Genomic DNA, 15,671 nt, shown 5'->3' with positions numbered 1-15,671 from the left:
AAATTATTCGACTCTTCAGTCACAGCTTTAAGTTCGTGGCCAAACTTCAAACAACCGTATTTAAAAAAATTATTATTTGAAATAAAAAGATACATTTTTATTTTTAGTTTTTTTTTACCAATTCTCTCCTACTGTGATATTTCTGTTAAACTTTACGACACCTAGTATATCCAAGAAAAATAAACTCCACTTCTCTGATAAATGACTCGGCAAATTGCTTTGACTATCATGGTCAATTTCGCTTATTATCTCAGTTTCACGCTGCATCTGGAGTGGACTGCACGCAGTGTTTACGAAGTACGCACCAAGTCTTTTTACTGAATTTTCTACATAATTTGCGCACAGTTTTGCATAATATTGTACAATTCCGATAGGGTTTTATGCAAAGAAGATTTTTGTATAAAGTGCACAAAGTTTCTTAATTTAATCCGAGTTTTATATGGAATTGCAGGAGATATTTCGTGCAACTTGCGCGCAAAAATGGCCATATTAACCGAATGCGCCCTTTTGGATGCGCTCATAATATTCTCGTCGCTATTCGCGATGTTATATTCATGGATGAAGTGGAAACATACCTATTGGCAGAGACGTGGCGTACCTACATTGCCTGCACATTGGTTCTTCGGTCACTTCAAGGATGCGATGCTGTTGCGCCGACCGGCGGGAGGGGTTCTCAGTGAACTGCACCAGGAAGCCGGGGAATCAGATGTCCTGGGGATCTACATCCTACATAAGCCGTTCCTGCTTCTAAGGAATCCGGAACTGATAAAGCAGATAATGATCAAGGACTTCCATCTGTTCACGAATCATCACTTCAGAGGGGCAAGCAATTCCGATAATGTCAGCAAATGGAGTCTCTTCTCCATACGAAATCCTGAATGGAAATATTTGAGGCAAGCATTATATATATACATGGATCGTATGAAAAAAATTAAACTATTTTTTTTTCTTTTTATTATATCTCTCTTTTCAATAGCACTCTTCGACAATTTCTTTCTGCAAAACGATTTGAATGTATTTCTTTCATTAATTTGCAAAAAGACTGTCAAAGAATGCTATTAAAAGGAGAGATAGATAATAAAAAGATAAAGAAAAAAATGAGAAATAATTTAATAAAGAATCTAAAATATATCAGGGCATAAAAGTGGTCTTACAATAAAAAAATGTTGTAAGAGATTGCTTTTTATTCAGATCAAAAATGTCACCGGTGTTCACGAGCGGCAAACTGAAGAGTCTCTTCGTGCTGATGCAAGAGTCCGGGGAAAAAATGAGAGATCATTTACTCGATCAGATTGGCGATAAATCTAACGTGCCGATAACTGTCAAGGACACTTTCTACATGTATACCACCGACGTGATATCTTCCGTGGCGTTTGGAATTCGGATAAATTGCTTCGACAAAGAACCACCGGAATTTTATGTGAACTGTAAGTGTAAAATTATAAATATAAGTAATATAAGTATGAATTTTAAAGTGCTTTATGCGGCGCACTTCGATCTTTTAAGTCTACATTCAATTTTCTGCAACGTGTTTCTTTTTACTCGCTCATTTCCGTAGCGCGTAAGGCTTTCGTTGTGTCCCTCAAAAGAGCCGTGCAGTTTTTCTTCTTATTCTTCCTGCCGAATATCGGAAAGCATGTAGGCGCCTCGATGCTTGGCAAATACACGGATTACTTCCGCAAAATCTTTTGGGAATCTATGGACAATAGAAGCATCACAAAAACGAAACGGGGAGATTTAATAGATTCTCTTTTGCAATTAAAAAATGAGAAACCTGATAACACTAATATTCGTGAGTAATTAATTAATGAATACATTCAATATTTAGCGTTTCAAAAATGATCTGAAAAAATAGCATTACACATATATATATGTATATTCATTTTATCTAATCATTCATTTTATCTAATCAAACTGCTATCTTTATATGAAAATATAATACTAAAAATCTCGAATTTCTTTTAATCTTATATTATAAGTGAACCTTCATTCGCAATTAATATTTACTACACACAATAATTATTAGTAATTTATGTAACACAATTTTAACGCAAGAATATTTAATTACTCGTATTCATTTAAAATTTCTTTTTTATCATTCCGCAAAAATGACATTTCAATACTGACGATCCATATAAGAAAAAATTAAGATCTATTTGCACTGTTTTTTTCCAGGATTCGAGGGTGACGCGCTTTTCGCACAAGCGGGGATTTTCTTTGCGGCTGGTCGCGAGACCAGCATCACTACTATGACCTGCGCTCTTTTCGAGCTGGCCAAGCAGCCGGAAATGCAGAAACGCTTGAGGGAGGAAATCCTCAAGACAATCAAGGATGCGAACGGTGTAACGTACGAAGCGGTCCACAATATGAAGTATCTGCATCAAGTGATAAACGAAACGCTAAGATTTCATCCGCCCGCGCCACTTCTCGATAGAGTTCCTAGTACCGATTACACAGTGAGATATTATACATTATGTTACATAGATTATATCTAATATATTTAAAAAAAAAAGATCATTAGTAACAGATTTTTAATCAATTCGAAGTCGATTTGAAAATCACTCATAAATCAAATCATAGATAAATTGTAATTATAATTACAAAAGTAAATTACAGTTCCCCGGCACGAAGATAACTATTGAGAAGGACACACCGGTATACGTCATATTACGTGGCATTCAATCTGACCCAAGATACTATCGGGAACCTACGCGTTTCGATCCCGAGCGATTCAGTGACGAGAGGAAGGACGAGATTGTACCCTGCACTTTCCTGCCCTTCGGAGAGGGTCCACGGAATTGTATAGGTTGGTGAATCCGACCCACGTTCCGTTCTATCTTAAATAGAACGGAATAGAATAGAATTTATCAGAAGAAACGACATTTATCATTCTTTTATATTTATTACGCGATAAGATTTATGTATATATTTGTTATTTCCGCAGAGTAGAAACAATTAAAGTGGTTTTATCGCTCAACGTCAACTCGATAGTGTAACGTTGTCACATAAACGTCACACAATCGCATATGTTCAGTCTATGCGAAATGTTTTTATTGAATTACGTTTGTTAAATATATTACGTAATAAATATATAAATAATATTATATATATATATATATTATTTGCATATAAAATATATTAAATATTTGACTGGGACTTGCTCGATAAAACCACCTTAAAGAAATGCATTTATTTCATTCTCTCGCCATAAATCTCAAGATTTTGGTATTGTTTAAAGAAGTACTCACACACACATTTAATATTTAAAAAAATTTATAAGTAAATAATTTTGATCCGTTATTCATATTTTTTTTGTAATTTCCGCAGAGTAGAAACGATTAAAGAAATGTATTTATTTCATTCTCTCATAGTATCAAAAATCTCAAGATTTTGGTGTTGTTTAAAAAAAATATTCACACACTTAAAAAATTTATAAGTAATTAATTTTGATCGTCTGTTTCATTCTAGTATAAATATAAAAGAAAAGGTTTGAATCTGTCTATAAGCGGCAAATTTTCTCTCAATCTTTTTCGATTTTTAATTATATTTAATCATAATTTAGGTTTGCGGCTGGGAACTTTGCAAACCGCCGTGGGGCTAATAGCGATTTTACGTGATTACGAGGTTTCATTGAATCCCGCATGGAAAAGCCCCCTCGATCCGCGAAACGTATTCACCTCGCCACCGGCAGGATTTCTGCTGAACTTTAAGAAGGCATAACGCGTCAGCAATACGCAACGATAGGTATACGACTATTGCAATTTTTATGTTTTTATCATTGTTAAATGTGTATTTGAATGTGTATTAAAAATATTCTGACTGATAGATATGTTAGCGGGACATGAGTGACTCTCTTATAGTGGAAATGTAATCGCTGTGATTATTAGCAAACTTCTTATGTACAATCATCTTCTGTACAATTTAATATTTTTATAATAATTAATTTTCTTAACATTATACAATTGTATTCTTAAAATTTTTAATTGAATATCTACCAGGTACTATGTGGCTATACTTTAATATTTAAAAAAAAATACAAGATTTCGAAACGACTTCTTTAAAAAAAACTGTGCAAAATATTGTAATAAAAATAAACGAATAAATAAACTTATCGATCAGTCAATTAATTGTTTTCTGTAAAAGAGACTTTTATTTCGAGCTCTTCGACAATGATTCTCATGAATTCGCTATGTACACTATCGTATGCCACGTATTTTAACGAATTGGTATGCTCGACACATGATTGTCTGTAAAGTTAAGCATAATTTTGACCTGGCTACTTGGGCAGAAGCGTCAGATATTTCTTGAATTCTGGGAGTACGCAATTCCGCGGATTGAGCGGCACCACTGCAGTCAGATAATCGCTGAGATACTGCGGCAAGAAGCAGAGGATCCCCTTGCTAGCTAACATAGCCCAGTCTATAGGCTGATTTACCTGTTTAATGTAATTATATTATTTATATAAATGTTACTTATATTTATTTATATAAATATTATATAGATAAAATATTACTTATTTATTTCAAAAAATTATAAACCAATAAATTAAAAATTCAATAAATTATGCCTTAACATTATAAACAGTAGTTATAAATTATTTGCAGTGCAACAAACATCTCTCACTATTCTTTGTTTCAGTTTCCACGTTATAAAATAAATTTTTTTAATTATATATATATAGTATTTATATATAATGCAAGTAATTAATCATTAATTGAAAAAATTTTTTAAGAAAAAAAAAGCCATTAAATGAATTGCGAATTCTAAGAAATAAAACATTGCTCACCTGTTTCACATTAACGAAACAGTGTGTGATTTTGCGTCCGGACGGACTGGCATCGTAGGGCGGTCTGCAATCAAATCGAAAAATTCATAATATTATCAATATTACGAATAGAACTATATTCTCTTTCTCTTTATGGAAATTGTTCAATATGAACCTTGCTTGTACGACCAAGCCGCCGCCGGCTTCGATCAATCTCTTGAACTGATCGTATTTCTCCTTGGCGATCATCAGCAGAGCTACCATACCGGAAAATGGACCGTCGTTCAGCTCCTTCTGCAATTTCAATCGCCACCTGTAAGCCGCGGCCGCGATCGCATTCTCCATCTCGCCATTTGGCTCTGGAATCCTGTCTTTGCTCTTCGGATTGCCCCATTCGTATTCCTCCTCCTACGAAAATTTTATTTCACGGCTAACATCGTGGAAACGTAATGCAAATAACGATACAGTCGAGTCTTTTTTATTTTTCTCTCGAGCTTTCGAAACCAGAAGAAAAATATGCTGTTAAGCATCGGCGTTTTAATTCTCTGATAGCATCCTTAAGATACTTGTCAAATACTAACGCCGAGAAATTCGCCTTCTCGTTCGGAATCCTGTAGATACGAGTAATGTAGGACCCATTTTCCAGCAGCTATACTACCGAGCATCTTTTCGTTTCTGGAAAGCCTCATGCACAGTAAATGCGTGGAAGTGTTGTCGAAATTTGCTTCCGCTGACACGTCTCCGCCCAGATCTTTTATCATTTGTTCGCATGCATTTTTCTCCTATTCAAATACGTCAAAGTACGTCAGAGTGAAAAATCAGATGAGAATAACAATATCGTTACATCCGAAAGTGTAATACCTTTATACCCGACAGCATAAATTTTCGTGTTGTCGGTGGTTCGCAACGTTCCGGTTCATGTTTCGCAACGTCTTCCTCGTGTTCTTCGTGAATATCATCGCTATGTTTATCCTTACTTGACAGCTTATCTAAGAGTGACTGTAAAAACAAACACTGCATCAGACTGATACACAAGAATGCTCAATTGAGTGCTCATGAAAAATAGTGTCTATAAAAGATCCACAGAAGAAAAAAATTAAAAATTAAATCGATATCATGACAAAAATCTTTACGTCAAAATTTATCACAATTCAACAAAAGCAGTTAACGATAATGTAATAAATTCTGTGTTTAAAAATTGCATAAGCTTGATTTTAAACATCAAACTCCGTGTTTTATATATGCTTTTTTACTTTTGTCACTTCTATATATTTATTTATTTCATAGAAAGAGAATTATGAATTAAAATATATTTGTCCTTAGTAAAGCATGGAACAGAAAGCTAATGCGTGTGTTCAAAATAAAGTTGAATTTTCGAAGATATTAAAATTATTTAAAAGGAGAAATGATTACATACCCGCTTTGGATGATCCGGATCCTCCCATACAATGGCGTCGATAGGTTGCGAGTCCTTTACTATACCTACGTTTGTAAAATGATTATTAAATCAGTGATAGAACAATGTACAAAAGTTGGAAATCGGCTAGGCAATGTTGTAATTTATGGATACTCACATTTTTGTAGATGATCGGAAGCTTCCTTATACTTCTTTGCATTTTCCCCGGACAGTGAGTATCTATTTTCAGGAGTATTCGACGTTCGTTGAAGCACTTGATCCAGTTGCGCTATTTGCCTGTTCACCACAAAATTCAAATTTACTCTTCAAATCAATATAAGTAACATATAGAATAATATATTGTAAAAAACACAAATCTCTTTCTTTAGAAGTATGTATCATAAGTATTATGTTCACAAAGTATGCCGTACAACTTTATCACTTTTAAAATCTTCATCTCTTATTTTATATATATTTTATCTTATTTCATTATATTTTAATTGAGAGATACATACATGTTTATTTCGTTATTTGGCAGTGGGCTACCTTTTTCACTAAAATCGAACTTTTGATTGGTGGAGGTGGGAGTTGACGGAGCGGTTTTATTAGACTGATCGTCAGCCTTTTCGATTCTTTCCATAAAAGAATTCTCCTCGTGCTTCTTCGATTCACGTTTCTGATAATTAAAAACATAAAACAATATTGAATAACATCCGTTATTCTAATATTAATACTCTTTAACGCATGATTATAAATCATTGAAAGCAGTAGCTATTGCAAAGTCACGAAAATATCGAGACGAAATCTAGAAAATGTCGAGTGTTATAAAACATTTTTGTGAAAGACTAATTATATATCGCAACATCATGATACTATAAATTTATTATATCCTCATGCGAAATATTCGCCTCAACAACGAGATTATACGCGGCTCCTGAATATATTTTATGTGTCTTACTTTTTCAGGACTTCTTGCTTCCTTCAGTTTCTCCAGAAGCTGTCTCTTCAATTCTGCAACCGGCTGCAAATAATGCTCGATTATTAATTTTAATTTTAATATAAACAGAAATGATTTTTACATGAGAAGACGGTACTCACAGTGCTAGGTGCGCGTCGTTTTATCGGCGGTTCTTCCACTTGCAAATCCGGAAAATTATCCGCCCATTTCGCCCACCCTTTTCGCGTGTTCGGCGAAGGATTGGGCTTAAAGACCTGTCCGTATGGAGTCTCCGGAGTGGACACGTGAAATGGTGACTGAGGCGTATTCATTAGACTGAGCCTCTTGTTTATCAACGGAGTTTCGATGGAAGCTAAATCCTATAACGTTATTAAAAATTGCAAAATAAATCTTGCAGTTCAAGATAAATGGTTTTAAATTAACAAAATCAAATTTTTACAAGCATGTTAAACTCAATGTACAGTCGTGGATATATCGGTTGCGACACTTTTTTAAAATTGATTTTTAGTATGTACTGTCTCTAGATTAAAGACAGTATACACCACCGTGGTTCGCATTTGCAAAATATTAGTTAAAATATATATTATATATATTAAATAGATACTAAAAACCAATTTAAAAAAAATGTTGCAACTGATACGTCCACGACTGTACATTAATGTTATATATTATAATCATTTATTATTCTAAAAATATATGTTACAGATAAAAAATAAAATAAAATAATCTGATTTTGTAATAAGGCGTACCTTGATCTGAGATAAACGATTTTTTGGTGTGTTGCTTGGCGTGGTCTCCTTTGCTAAGTCTATTCCCTTTTCGCGTACGCTCGAGAGATTCATTTCGCCAGTGATATTCGATTTATCTGGTGCTATTAACACATACGTATGATTAATATATATATAAGCATAGAAAAAGATAGAAATTACATTTTTCATTTTTCTAAGTAAAAATTTAAAGAGATAAACAGATTTTTCAATCATGGAATATTGAAATTTATGATATTTTTATTTCCAATAATAAGTATAATGAAAACTTTAAAATTCGTAGTCTAATTAATAGAAAAAGAAAACAGAAAAAAGTGGAAGATAATTGATTAGCTAAATACAGAAATCAATTTACCAATTGTTTCTCCGACGAGAAACGGGGTTTCGTCTACGAGCGTTAACTGATCCGCGCAGGTTTTCAGCCAGTCGGCAGTTACGGCCGGCAATTTCCATCTCACAGCCGCGTTGTATTTGTTTCCTTCCGGGGATGGGCAAACCAGATGCGTACTACTATGTGTATTCTTCTCTGGATTAGCTTTCCGCGCAAACATATCTTGACATCTGAAGAATATTGAAAGAAAAGTACTTGTCAAAATTTATATTTTTGACAAACCTTTTTCGTGCAAAGTGTAGTATGTATATACGTTGTAAATGTACAAATTTGCACGATATACGTAAATGGCAAGTATACGTTACATAGCGCCAAGTTTCGTAGCCAACGCCGACAAGTACATTCGTTCGGCACCAGTGTACATGCTCATCGTTATGACGCATCCCGATAATGGATCACAAGCTTTTCTAATAGATAACGGCCTGTGGTAATACATGACGTCTACAATTTGCTCCTGATATATGCAATCTTCCTATTAACAAATTAAAAAAATAACAATATATGAACGATATCATCAGCGAGATACACAAGAAATTATGCTTGGAATTTGTTTGTCGTTTAAAAAAGGGAATAGGTTTTTAAAACTTTTTAAAAATGAGAAATTAATATGTGTGAAGGATACCTACGATAAAAAAATTGTTCACGATTTCGTTAACCGTATATTTTAAGGGTGCCCCGTCCACAGGCACAACGCCGTAATCCGGGATACCGATATAGCTTCTCGAAACTAGACGTCCACCCAACATTACAATTGTCTCCTCCACATGATTGTCCTCGTTGTCAAAACCAGCTACGGCAAACGCTAAACCTGTTGCATAATATATGTATAATTTTATCAATACATTCAGAAAAATCTATATATGGATTATTAACATTTCCACAAAAGACAAAAATATTAAAAATCTCTTATAGCTAGTATAATAATATATGAAATAATATAATAACATAAAAGACCGTTTCATCGAAAGATAAGAATATCGAAGAGATCTTTTAAGATTTTGTCTTTTTAGATAGTAGTTTTATATAAAAAATATTACTTCTTGAAACCTGTACAGAAAAAAATTTATAATAACTATCTCTTTCTCAAGATTATTATGCCAGTATCCTTGGCGCAAAATATGCTTCTTAATACTTATCAAGTGACGTTAAAATTTCGATAATACAAGTACAAGATTTGTTTCTATACACGGACGAGTGAGCACATTATTGTTTTTTTTTCAGAACACAGAAAGATGGGAACAAGAATAGAATTTATAATTATACCTTTGAACAACTTTTCGTTGACAGTGCTGCTTTGACTGAGCAGCACAGTATTATCGGTTTCCTCGTTTTTGGATGGTGGGGCATTCGATAAACAAATCTCACTGTTTCGCGCGCTTTTCACGTTACTCACATTCCCTTGGTCTTTATCTTCCGAAACTGGCGTACGAGGCGATTTCGTGAACTCTTGCATGACACTGCTACGATCTGTAATCCACAGTTATCCACAATTATAACGAGGCGTCTATATATTACTTAACAATCATCCATTTTTTAAATTTTGTCTATAAAACTATGCATTGTTTAAAATTAATACGTGTATAAAATACATATCATAATGATGCAAATTATATGTTAAAAGGCAATTACCTTCTTGCAAATATTGCTGCACGAGATCAGATTGTTCATTTTCGTTCACGGTAGAAAGTTCTTTTTCTATATTGAAAAGTGGCACAGGAGGTCTTTTCGGTTGTTGCAACATTTGTAAATTCTGAAATAATATAAAAATGTACGTTACATGTACATAATCCTTGTAACACATCAATTTGCCAAAGCAAACGTATAGCAGCTATAAAAATTTTTTATTTATTGTTTGATATAATTTTATTATCATAGTTCATAATTCAAAATTATTTCTCACGGAGATTTTCCGCAAAAAGATAGACATAAGAATTATACAAAATAATTTAATAGTTTTACATATTACTTTCTGAGAAATTAGGAATATCATTTTACAAACATTATAAAACATTTTATTAAGTACATTAAGTATACCTTCTTACTAAGCGGTGAAGCAGGCGTCTCAATGTTTTTCTTAGCTTCACCTTTTGCTTCAAATAAAAAGAGCTCTTCCGATGCAGGCCGTTTCAGTTTCATACTCTCCTCCAGCCATTCCACGTTCAATATGTAAGGACTGCACAAAATAAAATTTATACGATAAACTAGAATCAAAAGAAGATATGAAAATAAAAGGAGTTAATATAAAAAAATGTATTTACAGCGTTTACATTAGAATCTATATTAGATTATACATGATGTATAATCAACTTTTGGTGAAGTAAAAGTTCTTATTTACGTTTAAGAATAAATTTTTTTTAAAAGAATGATTTAAAAGAATTATAGAATCCATTCTATAATTATAAACAATTATACATAAATATAAGTTTTATCGCAAACTGAGATACAAATAAATCGTAAACTTTATTCGTTCGATATTACTATACCATAAACCACTCGATTTTATCACTTTCAGTTCTGCAGACGCTCTACTCTCGTCGCCGACAATTACGTGTGTCACAGCATCCGATATATCATCGAGACGCGTCGCACCGCCAACGTTTAATATTCTGTTCAGTTTGTCTCTGACGCTCGTTATAAATCCAGCGAGATAAATCTGTAAAGACGAAACGACAATCGCAAAATGGAAATGAAACGAAAAGAAGGCGTGATTCACGATAAGCGGAAACTGTGAAAAAGATTTACATTACATCCGTCCAGAAATGGCCCAGCTGATTTTGCCTCGTTGAAGGACAGCCGATCCAATACGTGTAGCTTAGCGACTGCACAAACAAAAATACAGACATGTTTCCTACTTAAATCGCAATTGCCATGTATATTAATTTAATACTCACCATCGAAGAGTTTACCAGTTACACAGGAAACTCGAGGTACGCAGGAAAAATTTGATATCGTCGAACTTAAAGTCTCATCTACGTAATTGTTGTCACGTTTATCATGTGCTATAGAGCTAATCTCAGAATAGTTGAGCAATTCTCGAGCTAAAAAAATACATAAAGAGTGCTATTTATTTTGTTATTCATTCAATTTGATCATCTATTATATTAAGGGGGGACTCTACACGACTTCAACTTCAACGGCGCGACGTTATCAAAACATTATTTCTATTATTTATTAGAAAAACATGTTATTTAATAATAAAAATTTTTTATCATTACTTAAATATACAATAAAATACTGTTAAACTTTTGAAATTATTCACTTTCATTTTAGTTAAAAAAAAATTCTCAAAAATCACTTTAGTCTTGTAGAGTCCCCCCCTTAAAGTAAAACGGCTTATGCCATTAAAAGATTGTAACAACTTTCATACGTACTGTTTGGTTTCTCCGGTGTTGAACACGCTTTCACAGATTTGATAATAAAGTTACGGAAGGGTAGAGCGTATCCTATCTTAATACTTTCGTACAGCCAATCGGTCCTCAGACAGGGAATGTTATTCTCCATGGCGTATTTTAATTTATCGCTCACCGGACCGCTTTCGGAAGCTAGAACCACTCGAACCTTCGTTCCATCGAGAGGACCCATGAATATCTGCATAACGTAAATATAACGCATTACAATCGATCGCTAAATACTTCTGACCACTACCCTATACATTGCACAAAGTTTAACTTACTCCACCGTGCTCGTGTATCAATTGTTTAATTTCGTCTTTCTGACGTTTGGGAAGATTTGTCGAAGTAACTATTAGATTCATAAACACTGGACATTTGTATTTATCGAAAGACTTGTCATCGGCTCTGATCATCTCCTTCAAATTTGCCTCCCAGACAACTTTTATCCATTCTTTCGTCATAATTGGTATCTTCATTTCTATAGCGGCCTAAAAAACAGAAAGTTTTTAATCAATTAAATTTCCATTGCATGTTGCATTATCATTACATTTTATAAATACAACCATACCTCATACTTTGCGGACATCACAGAATCAGCTACCAAATGTGTGACGCAATTTCTTAATTGCTTTATGAAGAAGCCTCCCATGTATTCGACTCGTTGTTGTATCCAATCCTGTAGTAACAGACAAAACTATTACTCTCTCTCTCTCTCTCTCTCTCTCTCTCTCTCTCTCTCTCTCTTTCACAAACAGTTAAACTTTATATACATAAAATTGTCATGATAGCTGTACCTTAGTTTCTGAATTAAAACCTGATGCACAAATGCACATATTTCTCATAGATACTGTATATATTGGACTCGTTCCTTCCGGTATCGCTTCACTGTTTATAAAACAAAATAGCAGACACTTCGGCGATACTATTCTGCTGAAATATAAATCAGCAATTTTATAGCTATTTCTAATTAATATCACGACAAGATATACATTTTTTGCTACAATGTATTATAAATACTAATCAGTGATTTATATCTTAAACCTAACCAAAAACTATAAACTTATCTACAACAAAAAAGTTAGCTATTTGCAAACTTACGAGCATTTGAAGTTCTTCAGCTTATCAAATAAATCGCCTTTGAATTCCTCTATTACAAATACATCGCTTTTTATCGGATTCATCTTACTGCAAGACTGTTCGCTGACCCATTCTGGCTGCAAGCTAAGCTCATTGCATTTCTACAATAAGACAGAATAAAATTTACAAATAAAAGAAAGATGCTACAAGTAAAACACTGTAAAGAACTAATAAGATGCCTGTAGCATCGTCATTGAATTGAAAGATCAATTTAATATTTAATATTATTTCAGTGTAGACTGTTAATGACTGCGTTCATAAAAGTCCAAAAGTAATGATTTATTATAAGTTTATTATAATTGAAATTTAAAAAATAAAAATTAACAATATTATTGGACAACATCCAGCCTCGGTCGCACATTGTGCTTTCTTCTATTTGTTTTGTTGTATACATATTAGGTCTGATTGAAATTATTATTATAACAAAATTTGTTCAGAAAGAGACACAAAGGGCGCGATCGAGAACAGAAAATATTGGAGCACGCGGAATCGCTCGTGGATCGCTCGAGTGGTCGGCGTTTGGAAAAAAACGGAGGCGGAAAGAAATTTAAACGCAGCGAAGTGCGAAAAATATATACGAACGTTGAATGCCAGCCACATCTGCTCGCCGCAATCATCCTCGGACTTCAGTTGACTCGGCACGACGAAGTAAATGTTTACGTTGCACTCGACCTGGCTCTCCTGGGTCGTCATCGCGCGCTCCGAGCTCTGACTGAACTGTGATCGCGCAGGTTACACTTTACAGGAAAGCACTGCAGACGAGCGTGCGCGCGAGCACATTGCAAAGCGGCGAGCCGGGGCGTAAAGGGGTTCCGAGCATAGTGCAAAACTCGAAAAACTTGTTTGAGAAGTTTGGAAATCGAGAAATAGACGCAATGTCACACAGTACTCCTCACACGACTGTCTCTGTTTATTCACCGACGGCTGATCGGGCTGATGATCTCGTGCGCACCGAAACACATGAGCGACCGACGTATTTGGCGGGAAGAATGAATATTCGGATTGCCAACTGGGATGGGAAAAATATCACCGATGAGCTACATGAAAAATCTCTGCCATGGGATGGCAGTGACGGCACCCTAAAAATATCCGGTTCGAATCTCCGCTAAGTGAGGTTCGAATCTTCGCTAAGTGGGGTTTGAGTCTCCGGCCTCCGCTAAGTGGGGTTCAAGTCTTCGCTAAGTGGGGTTTAAATCTCCGCTAAATTCATATATTTAACTCAGAGGAACAGGCTCAAACCCCACGAACCCCACTTAGCGAAGATTCGAACCTCACTTAGGGTGTCGTCCCATGGCAGAGATTTTTCTTCAAACCACTGCGCGAGTCTCGGCATTCAACAAGTGGCACACCGCCGCGTTCTCTCACTTCTCTCTCTTCTCTCTCACGATCGGCGAGAATCTCGAAATCCCCTAGCCGCGGCGGCGTGCGATTGGTCGCCGTCGCGCCGCGCGGCGCGACGCCATCCGCGCGCCGATGCCACCCGATGTATACCGAGTGCGTTGGCGAACGCGCGCGCCGACGAGAGCGCGGCCGAAGGCACGGCGACGATTGGATTGGCCGGTCAGTAGCGTCCGCGGCGGGCATGCGCGTGCACGCGATTTCAAGTTGACATTTCCTCGCCCGTCGAAAACGTACGCGGTGTGTTCGCCAAGCGACGCGCACGTCGACTTGCCAACGGAACCTGCACGGCGGCCTCGGTGACGGCCGAGTTGGTGCGAACTGTCGACGCGACGGAGGAGGGACACGGGCCGATCGAAGTCGCGTTCCCCCGCGGGTGTCCCCGATTATCCCGAATTTATTCCCCCCGCGAAGTTCTTCAGCGCGAGCGGATTTTAACGGTGTTGTGAACACCTTCGGCCAGGTGTTGCCAGGTGTTACCAGGTGAACGCGTGCCGCGATCAGCGTCCGCATTCGCCGTTTGTTACCCTCCCGTGGGAGGAGAAGGAAGATCGCGCGGGTGGCGAAGAGGAATTCTCGCCGTCGCGCAAGTTTAGTTTTTTTTTTTTTGACACTGCGAAGGCATTTTGTGTGTGTATGTGTGTGTGTTTTACGCGCAATCTCCGCGGCGCGAGTTCAAGCGCGTCCGCGTCGTCGATCGGGTGAGAAGCGAGAGTGGAAAACTGACGGACGCGATCGATCACGTCGCGGTGATCCAGGCCGTTCCCGTGATCGTCGTCGGTTGATCAACGGCGGACAATTGGAAGCGGACGGGAAGAGGACGATCGATCTCGATCGACACGGGGTCCCCTCCCATCGTCAATTATTTCCCTGCGGTTTCTCCGAGGACTCTCTCACGGGTACGTTCTCGGGCTCTCTCGCGCGCGGTGCATTGAAGAGACGTGAGTGTGGGAAGAGAGGAAAAGGTGGAAGAGGGCCCGTTTTTTTTTCTGTTCTAAAGAGAAACGCGAAGAAGTCGGCTCGGTCGGACGATCAGCGATCGAGGCAGGATACACACGCGGAGGCGCGATTTATCGTCGCCGTCGACGGACGCGCTCGCCACGGCTGCCTGCACCTTCTGCACCTCTGTCCGCATTTTGCTTCTCCTTTCTCTCCGCCGGGGGTACACGCGAGTGCCGTTTCCCCGCGTCCCGGATTTCGCGGAGTCCGTGTGAGGAGGACACCGAGAGGCGTATACCACCCGGCCGCCTTGATCGCACGTTTGCACGCCTCGCGCCTCCGAAGCGAACGCGCGATATATCGTGCGGAGAGCGGACGGCGGCGCGGAGAGGGAGCGGTGAACAGCATCGGCGAGAGCATCGCGGAATGCGAGTCGCGAGTGTGCGTGTGACGGGGACGCGGCGCGGATCGCCGCGATTGGCGTAGGCCCGGCGCTCTTCCGGAGCGGAGCCTCTTACACGCGCGGCG

General features: G+C 37.2%; 2 protein-coding genes across 4 annotated transcripts; one reads left to right on the top strand and one right to left on the bottom strand.

Moving 5' to 3' along the window:
• Positions 1-158: 158 nt before the first annotated feature.
• On the top strand, positions 159-3,959 carry LOC105452352 (cytochrome P450 6k1-like). Its single transcript, XM_011693371.1, has 7 exons — positions 159-297; positions 452-893; positions 1,192-1,427; positions 1,559-1,792; positions 2,176-2,456; positions 2,617-2,806; positions 3,563-3,959. Exons 2-7 carry the CDS (start codon positions 481-483, stop codon positions 3,718-3,720), a joined length of 1,512 nt encoding a protein of 503 aa, XP_011691673.1. The 5' UTR covers positions 159-297; positions 452-480; the 3' UTR covers positions 3,721-3,959.
• A 163-nt stretch (positions 3,960-4,122) lies between these two features.
• LOC105452351 (DNA topoisomerase 2-binding protein 1) lies at positions 4,123-13,745 on the bottom strand. Of its 3 annotated transcripts, none has more exons than XM_011693369.1 (26): positions 13,389-13,745; positions 12,768-12,907; positions 12,464-12,596; positions 12,238-12,345; positions 11,951-12,157; positions 11,649-11,865; positions 11,169-11,315; positions 11,020-11,096; positions 10,761-10,930; positions 10,312-10,450; positions 9,907-10,027; positions 9,541-9,744; positions 8,904-9,085; positions 8,583-8,749; positions 8,242-8,447; positions 7,869-7,990; positions 7,260-7,478; positions 7,120-7,182; positions 6,677-6,837; positions 6,340-6,458; positions 6,183-6,250; positions 5,627-5,764; positions 5,347-5,547; positions 4,941-5,173; positions 4,787-4,850; positions 4,123-4,435 (listed from the first exon to the last, which is right to left on the bottom strand). In XM_011693369.1, exons 1-26 carry the CDS (start codon positions 13,497-13,499, stop codon positions 4,277-4,279), a joined length of 3,876 nt encoding a protein of 1,291 aa, XP_011691671.1. In that variant the 5' UTR covers positions 13,500-13,745; the 3' UTR covers positions 4,123-4,276. The 3 variants fall into 3 exon arrangements, with proteins under 3 accessions (XP_011691671.1, XP_011691669.1, XP_011691670.1); XM_011693367.1 differs by having other exon boundaries at positions 12,464-12,599; positions 13,389-13,744; XM_011693368.1 differs by having other exon boundaries at positions 6,183-6,247; positions 12,464-12,599; positions 13,389-13,744.
• Positions 13,746-15,671: the final 1,926 nt, after the last annotated feature.

This window comes from Wasmannia auropunctata, unplaced genomic scaffold, assembly GCF_000956235.1.
Source record: "Wasmannia auropunctata unplaced genomic scaffold, wasmannia.A_1.0 LD336033.1, whole genome shotgun sequence".
NCBI lineage: Eukaryota > Metazoa > Arthropoda > Insecta > Hymenoptera > Formicidae > Wasmannia > Wasmannia auropunctata.
This window is presented reverse-complemented; position numbering and strand designations above follow the sequence as displayed.